The 9,418-nt window shown below is 45.9% G+C and overlaps 1 protein-coding gene across 1 annotated transcript; it reads left to right on the forward strand.

Moving 5' to 3' along the window:
- The first annotated feature begins 2,426 nt into the window (after positions 1-2,426).
- LOC130554892 (uncharacterized) lies at positions 2,427-3,675 on the forward strand. The gene has a single exon (XM_057334776.1). The coding sequence runs from the start codon at positions 2,553-2,555 to the stop codon at positions 3,285-3,287; it is 735 nt and encodes a 244-aa protein (XP_057190759.1). The 5' UTR covers positions 2,427-2,552; the 3' UTR covers positions 3,288-3,675.
- Positions 3,676-9,418: the final 5,743 nt, after the last annotated feature.

Raw genomic sequence — 9,418 nt, forward strand, 5'->3', positions numbered from 1 at the left:
GAGAGAGAGAGAGAGAGAGAGAGAGAGAGAGAGAGAGAGAGAGAGAGAGAGACAGACATTTGACATTTACAGAAGCATTAAGCGTAGCGTTAGTTCTGGCAGGTCATGTTAGTCTAGCTTGCATCAGCCGATCAGGTGCAGCTAATCAATGTTATCCAATAGTCATACAACACATACTAGACTGCATCCTATTTAAGTTGCTTTTCTTTGCTCCTTATCACCTGCTAATCGTGCTGCACTCAAAACCCACCTACATACCTATCTCCTCCATATCTGCCTGTATCTGTCAGATCATTTAATTTAATCCTGTTACGCATCATGAACTGTTCTGGTTCCCCAGGTGGAGGGACATGTATTGCTGCGCTCCCGCACTGTCCATGCAAGGCTGCATGAATGGGCAGAGAGTTTGCCCAGAACAGTTTCATTCCGCCAACATCAAGCATAGCATTAGTTCTGGCAGGTCACGTGAGTTCAGCTTGCATCAGCTGATCACATCAGGTGCAGCTAATCAACGTTAACCAATAATCATACAACACATACTAGACTGCATCCTATTTAAGTTGCATTTCTTTGCTCCTTATCAGCTGCTTAATCGTGTTGCACTTCAAACCCGCCTCCATCCCCATCTCCTCCTTATCTGCCTGTGTCTTCGGATCTTTTAATTTAACCCTGTTACACGTCATGAACTGTTCTGGTCCCCCAGGTGGGGGGGACATGTATTGCTGAGCTCCTGCTATGTCCATGCAAGGCTGCATGGACAGACAGAGAGTTTGCCCAGAACAGTTTCATTCCGCCAAACTAAATATATGCTATTGTTTAAATATTTGACGACAGTGGTCCTGACAGAATTTTATTTTAACATACTTCTAAACATAAAAAAAACCCATTTCCATATACACACAAACATTATCATAAATACCACCAAAACCTTACATACTTAATAATAATAAAAAGCATTACCAATAAAAAATCAGACCTTCATTCTCATCCACTATAACCAGTGCTTCTTTAACACACCATCTCCAATTAAAAAGAGAACATTATCAATTTGCTTATAATTAATGTATTCCATAACCACACGTGACTCCGCCAAAGATTTGGACAAAGCAACCTCACAAATATCCCTGTCTGCTTTTTTTTCCCCTGATGAGATTTCATAATTGCCAATTTAGCTTGACCTATTACAAAATTTGCAAGTAGTTGTTGAATAGATCTCCTATAATGACACCCCAGTATAAAAAGACTATCAGTGAACAAAAATCCCAGTTTTGTTATTATATTTCTCACCAACATTAAAATTGAGTCTAGGGCAGTCACAAAACATATGTAAAACATTATCAAGCATACCACAAAAAAGAAAATTTGATGTAACATTTTTATCTACCTTGGCAACAAACTTATTTGTAGCTATAATACAATGAATTAACCTCCACTGAAGATCTCCACATCTTTTAGGAATAGGAGATTTGAACAGTAATTTCCAAGATGGAAAAATATCATTAGATATAAACAGCTTAGATCTCCATTTAGTATCAATTCTCCCTTTCAACTGATTAATATGCAACGTTTTAAAACATATACAATACAAAATCTTCTCTATACAATCAAAAGCCAATTCACCATAACATTTGAATAAAGCTGTACAGTCAGTATCTTTCTAAATTCCACAGTCCTTAGGAATCACCTTTAACTAAGGGAATTCCTGCATTGCAAAACCATTATTTAAAACATGATGAATAAAATCATTGATTGATTGGGGAAAGGCAGCTCTAATACCCCTTACAAAACTTTCTACAGTTCTAACAGAATTTAAACTAACCTGATTGACCATTGTTTGCATCGATCAAATCAATAATTTTGACAATACCATAGTTTAAAAACCTATTAATCAAAGAATCTGACACATTTGATGGAAGTTGTATTAGGGAATTTTAAAAAAGTGGTTCTTCTAACCCATAATGTACATCATCAGTTCTTAATGCTTTAAACAAATCCCATGGTTTATGTAGTGAAATATAAAAATTGAGGGACCCATTGTATGAAAGTCAATTTTTTTCTGTGTTTAAGTGCTATAATCGGGTCCCCGTGCATCTAGCAACCCAGAAAACGTGAAAAACAAGATCCAAGTAACTTTGTTTTGGTACGCCTTTCTCTGCAAGCATGTGAGAAATCGAGCCGTTCAGATTTCGCTCCTGATGTGACGTAGATGCAGGCTCTTATTATAATATTACTGCCCCTTAATCTACAACCCGAATTCCTGAAAAGTTGGGACGTTTTTTAAATTGGAATAAAATATAAACTAAAGGAATTTCAAATCACATGAGCCAATATTTTATTCACAATAGAACATAGATAACATAGCAAATGTTTAAACTGAGAAATTTTACACTTTTATCCACTAAACTAGCTCATTTAAAGTTTAATGCCTGCTACAGGTCTCAAAAAAGTTGGCACGGGGGCAACAAATGGCTAAAAAAGCAAGCAGTTTTGAAAAGATTCAGCTGGGAGAACATCTAGTGACTAATTAAGTTAATTGATATCAGTTCTGTAACATGATTAGCTATAAAAGGGGTGTCTTAGAGAAGCAGAGTCTCTCAGAAGTAAAGATGGGCAGAGGCTCTCCAATCTGTGATAGACTGCGTAAAAAGATTGTGGAATACTTTAAAAACAATGTTCCTCAACGTCAAATTGCAAAGGCTTTGCAAATCTCATCATCTACAGTGCATAACATCATCAAAAGATTCAGAGAAACTGGAGAAATCTCTGTGCGTAAGAGACAAGGCCGGAGACCTTTATTGGATGCCCGTGGTCTTCGGGCCCTCAGACGACACTGCATCACTCATCGGCATGATTATGTCAATGACATTACTAAATGGGCCCAGGAATACTTCCAGAAACCACTGTCGGTAAACACAATCAGCAGATGCCAACTAAAGCTCTATCATGCAAAATGTAAGCCATATGTGAACATGGTCCAGAAGCGCCGTCGTGTCCTGTGGGCCAAGGCTCATTTAAAATGGACTATTTCAAAGTGGAATAGTGTTCTATGGTCAGACGAGTCCAAATTTGACATTCTTGTTGGAAATCACGGACGCCGTGTCCTCCGGGCTAAAGAGGAGGGAGATCTTCCAGCGTGTTATCAGCGTTCAGTTCAAAAGCCAGCATCTCTGATGGTATGGGGGTGCATAAGTGCATACGGTATGGGCAGCTTGCATGTTTTGGAAGGCTCTGGGAATGCTGAAAGGTATATAAAGGTTTTAGAGCAACATATGCTTCCCTCCAAATGACGTCTATTTCAGGGAAGGCCTTGTATACTTCAGCAGGACAATGCAAAACCACATACTGCAGCTATTACAACAGCATGGCTTCGTCGTAGAAGAGTCCGGGTACTGAATTGGCCTGCCTGCAGTCCAGATCTTTCACCTATAGAGAACATTTGGCGCATAATTAAACGAAAAATACGTCAAAGACGACCACGAACTCTTCAGCAGCTGGAAACCTATATAAGGCAAGAATGGGACCAAATTCCAACACCAAAACTCCAGCAACTCATAGCCTCAATGCCCAGACGTCTTCAAACTGTTTTGAAAAGAAAAGGAGATGCTACACCATGGTAAACATGTCCCCGTCCCAACTATTTTGAGACCTGTAGCAGGAATCAAATTTTAAATGAGCTAGTTTAGTGGATAAAGTTTCTCAGTTTAAACATTTGCTATGTTATCTATGTTTTATTGTGAATAAAATATTGGCTCATGTGATTTGAAATTCCTTTAGTTTTCATTTTATTCCAATTTAAAAAACGTCCCAACTTTTCCGGAATTCGGGTTGTACATAATTCCACCCACGGTACTGCCACCATTGTTGTTTTCACAAGCGACAGTGGTGTACGTGACGCCATGGCTAAAGTTTGTGGACAACATGCAATGTAGTCGCTGCACAGAGTCCTAACCTCGGAAGAGACAGGAGTGGATTTATTTTATTTTTAGTGGAAAAAAAATCCCTCAGAAACGTCTTGGTTAAGGATGTAACCTCAGTTCCCTGATGGAGGGAACGAGACGTTGTGTCGAGCCGACAGATGGGGTTCGTTCTTGAGAACCTATCAACTTCTGACTAGTTTAGAAAAGGCCAATGAAATTGGCGAATGAAATTTGCATGCCGGACTCCGCCCTGAGCCAGTGCCCATGAGGAGTGTGCCTCACTCCTAACGGGCAGGGGCGATCTTGAGATCGGTATGCCGTAGCGACGGCATCCACGATCCAGTGCGCCAGCCTCTGTTTGGAGACAGCCCTCCCCTTCTGCTGACCCCTTCTGTGCCACGCTCTCCAGGGAACCCGACTCTGTAGCCAGTGTTGGAGCGGTCGCATGTGCATCGACCCAAGGGGGACCACCCCCACCGAGGACGCCATGTGCCCAGGAGCCTCTGAAAGTTTCAGGGGGTCCGCTGACTGCCTGAAGTGTTTCAGGCAGTTCAACACTGACTGAGCATGCTCTGAGTCAGTCACGCTGTCATGGAGACAGAGTCAAGTTCCATACCGAAAAAGAGGATGCTCTGCACAGGGGAGAGCTTGCTCTTTTCTCGGTTGACCTGTGGTCCCAACCGATCTAGGTGCCGGAGCACTAGGTCCCTGTGTGTACACAACAGATCTCGCGAGTGTGCCCAGACGAGCCAGTCGTCGAGATAGTTAGTACCCGCACACCTCTCTCCCCGAGAGAGACTTCATCGTCCCCAAATAGGGGCTGCAGAACCCGTTGAACATCTCGGCCAGAGGGACGAGCACGATCGCTTTCCAGAGGGGTGGTGACCCTGGCCCGAAGCACGGGAGCATATTCGCCTCTGACTGAGGTAAGAGGATGTCCCGAACTTGAGCGGGTGTCTGGTAAGTTGTATCGCGTAGCCGAGACGGATCGTATTCCGTAGCCCCGTGATGGTTTGGGGGCTCTAGTCAGGCTCCCAGGGACCAAGACAGGGGCTAGGGGTATGATCTGCTTCATCGACCTCACAGGGGGTGGTTCAATGGCGAGCAGTGTGGATCCCTTGCCGTGGGGAGGTCCCCGGGGAGGAGATCGGCTCTGCTGCTTACCTGCCTGGCGATGATGTAGCACAACGCACTGTCGATTGAGAGTGCTGAGGGCTACTGATTATCCTCGACATTGGGTCTCGCCGTGACGCAACGTCGAGTTGCCGAACACCATCGTGTAGAGGGTGAGAGCGGCTGTGATACACACCCAGAGAGAGAGGACTCTTAAGAGAGTGGTCCGTTGGGATGGGGCAGGAACCGTCCTGGATCGACCACCCAGCATGGAATGGCTGGGGTCAGGCCTGATGGTATTCTCGATCTCCCCGGGGTCTTCCCATGAGGGCCGCTGCTTTTGCCGCCGCTGCTGACGGGGCGATGGTCTCCTCTTAGATGTCTCTTCCGGGGGGCTGCCTGAGTGGGGGGCGCCAGAGCCGGAGGGCGTCGAAGAGGACCAGGGCTGCTGGGAAGCAGACGGTGCACGGGACTCGACGGCCAAGGCGGCCGAGTCGCGGCGCGGGAGGATATGCTTGATATCCTCTGTCTGCTTCTTTACTGTCAAGAACTGCGGGTCAACAGAATCACCAAACAGCCCCCCCCTTTGCGAGATGGGGGCGTTGAGAAAGCGGACCTTCTCGGCGTTACTCATCTGTGCAAGGTTCGGCCAGAGGTGTCTCTCATGGACCACAAGTGTGGACATCACCCGACCCAGGGCCCGCGCGGTCACCTTGGTCGCCCATAGAGCGAGGTCGGTGGCGGCGCGGAGTTCCTGCATAAGTGCTGGGTCGGTCTTACCCTCATGGAGCTTTCTCAACGCCTTGGCCTGGCAGGAGCCATAGCGTGGAGAGAGCAGCTTGGCCCACAGCAATGTAAGCTCTCGACACGAGAGATGCCGAGACCCTACATGCTTTGGACGGGAGTCTAGGTAGAGTCCCCCAGGTGGCCGCCGCCTGCGGGCACGAGTGCACCACGGTGGCACACTCCACCTGGGGGACATCGACGTATCCTCTAGCTGCCTCACCCTCGAGGGAAGAGAGGGTGACAGAACCTGTTAGACATGAACGTGCCGGAGAGGGGGCGTTCCAGGTCTTACTAAGTTCCTCATGCACTTCTGGAAAACACGGCACTGGGGGCGGGCGTGGCTTGGAGCCGCGCTCAAACCCGAGGCACCATGTAGCCAGCCGCGAGCGCTGGGAGAGGCAGTGCGGGCACTGCAACCCAACGCTCACGGCGGCCCGGGAAAGCATGGCTGACATTTTGACGTCCGCTTCTTCCTGGGCTCGACCCCCTGAGGGAGGGAGCCCGAGGAATCTTCGGAGTCGGATGGCAGTACGTCACCCCCCGATGCTGCAAGAGACATCTCATCATCACGCATCGTGTCCGAATACGTGGTTGAGGAACAAGACGGTGGGACCGTCTCCTGGGGAACGGTCAGACGAGCGAGACGAGGTGCGAACGGTCTGTGAGCCAGTGGCTGGCGGATTAACGCTCACAGTATCCTCATATCACCCTCGCTGCTTGCCGTAGCGGGCGGCAGGCCCGTAGTCCTGCCGTCACGGAACAGGGAGCAGACGAGGTGGTGGCTGAGTCCCGTGGGAAGACAGCCGCCCGTGACACAACGTCTGAATCGTCAACCACCCGCAGTGTGGGCAGGACGTATCCACAACGTCTGCCCCAGCGTACTGGAAGCAGACATCGTGTCCGTCCCCCTCCTCGATGAGTGTGTTGCACCCATGAGAACAGCGGGACATGCCACGCTGGAGAAATTTTCTCTTTTAGAGAAAAAAACTCGAACACTTCTGGCACTGCCGAGACGCCCAGGGGAAGTCGCTGCAGGAAGGGACAGTCCGCTGCACCACGTCATAAGATTCCAGCAGTAATTCGGCGTAGAGTTTGAACTCGAACCGACAGAAAGGGAACCATAAGTAAAAACCTGCTTGTTTGCGTGAATCACTTCAAGCCGGAGTGCTTTATCAACCTGGGACAGTACAAGCAGGATTAGCTTCAAAGTTGTTCCTCAAGAAGGATCGAGACCAACTGAATGAGACAAAGTTGCCGATGTAAGTAATATGTATCAACAGTCTGAATTGACGTACATGTACCGTATATATATAGGAGGATAACGTTAGCATACGATACCGAAGGGAGCTAAGTCAGTCACGGGCTAAATAGAACATTCAAAGTCATTGTTAAACTTACTCTATATTTATATATTATTTGGCAAATGGGCACTTGTAGTTTAGCTGTATGTATGTTAATACGTTAATATGTTCAGCTGTGGTAAGCTTTTTGTTGGGCTAATGAACAGGGGCGAACACTGCGGTTAGTTTCATTTTAAACGTCTCAAATCATTCGTCCTTAGGCTGAAAAATCTGTCACAGCATACTAGTTATGCTCTCACGTTGTGTGTAACGTTATAACTTGTCAACGACAAGCGCTAAAATCCACGTAATTCCGCTGAGATCTGCAAGTGCGCATTCCGTGGATTTTATGCAAGCATACACGCACAACGTGAGCGCTGTTTGCTATGACGTATTCTTTAGTCTTCGGACGGATGATTTAAAACGTTTAAAGGGCACGTATTTTGCAAAATTCACTTTTATAATGTGTTAAAACATTAATACATGTCCACAGTGTCTGTAAACAAGCAGTCTAAACAGTTAAAAATGTGCTCACTCCTTTTTTAATAATTTGCGTAATTCAAAAACCCTGCTGGTAAAAGCAAAGATTTGAATTCTGCCGTTAATGTCGTCACTCAACGGCAAAGCCCGCCCAGCAGTGGTGACGATCTGCCCTATTTGCTTAGACCCAGTCCCATGTGGGAAGTACAACAGTCGCCATCGTTAGATCGTCACTGGAGCTACACAATGTCTGCGCCACGGAGGGCACTACAGTTGTTCTGTATTAGGATGTACCGACCAGCATAACTGTCTCCATAGACTCCCGCAAGCTGAGTTATAGAGAACAGCATGATTAAATTTCATTTATGAAGGCAATGTCCCGCTGAAAATCGGTAAAGTATTTCACGTTTCCGCCAGTCATTTCACGCCGGACTGCTTCACGAATGAGGGCCAGTACAACGCTGGACTTTCAACGAGGTTGCTACTGAAACCGGGAGCAATACCAACACTACGTGCCCAGTCCTCATATCCAGCAGAAGCAGTAACGTTAAGTATCACACCTCATATCGTTGCTGATTAGTCAAAATTGCCACTCTTAATGGGCTTGTTATCGCGCTATATTGGTAATGTTGCTAACAATAGAAGTACAGCGTCTAACTGTATTTATTGACGCTGCCCTCACATGCTGTCGGGCTTATCGTAAACAATACGTAAAGTAAGTGTGACAGTACATGATAGAACAACGTTAAAAGCGTAGTATAACTGTAGTAACGCTAAACTATACCTGCTCGACCTCCATGCAGCATTTATTCTCTGGTTCTGTAGTCATTTTACTGCAATTCCCACACGAGCACCTGCACAGCGATTTATACATTATCATGCCGGACCATGCTAATGCTTATCGATCACTTGAAGAACGTTAATTTCACAATAACTGCAAAATTACAACTAACCATTCGGAAACGTCCTGTTCCATTCTTAAGGTTGTCACTTCTTGTGTCTCTCCATCAGTGTCAGACTCCGGTTCGTACATATAGGGCTGAACACCACTAACAATTCCTGACATTTTGATGTTTTGTTTTGGCCGGTACGCATCAGCACGAGTTCCTGAAACTCTGCCCTCCTCTGGAGAGGGGGCTGGGACGAAAAGATCATTAGCATTTAAAGAGATACAAGCAAAATCGCTGCGTTTTTACACACACTCAAAAACGGTCATCTTCAACATGCTTAATAAATGATCCGCTGGGTATTTTGAGCTAAAACTTCACATACACACTCTGGGGACACCAGAGACTTATTTCACATCTAGTAAAACCATTCGAACAACCTCTCCTTTAAAACGAAACTAACCGCAGAGAAGTTCAGGAAACATAATTTAGCTAAACCATTGCCATGGCAGTACTACACATGTGTTGTGTTGACTCACCGGACGGAAGGGGGGTGGGGTTCGCTGTAACTCATTATCATTTAAGGAGACATGCACCAGAATGTGTTGCTGTGAGCATAGCTGTTTTTGACGAGGCAAAAAGGGCTTTGTTTACACAGCAAAATATGTTCCAGACATTTCATGAAGACCCTAATAAATCATACCAACTTGTTGAAAGTGCTCATTTTATGAGTCCTTTAACACTCGGGTCAGAGGGTTTTTTGACAAAAGATCTCTGCATTAGACAAAGTTGTTTATCAACACCTATTCCTTCAATATCTTTGAGTATGAATCTTCCAAACACGACCCAGGGTACTTTATCTGAGCTGTACAATAATTTCTGCGTTTGTAATCCC

The sequence above is a fragment of the Triplophysa rosa genome, linkage group LG5 (assembly GCF_024868665.1).
Source record: "Triplophysa rosa linkage group LG5, Trosa_1v2, whole genome shotgun sequence".
In the NCBI taxonomy this organism is placed as follows: Eukaryota; Metazoa; Chordata; class Actinopteri; order Cypriniformes; family Nemacheilidae; genus Triplophysa; species Triplophysa rosa.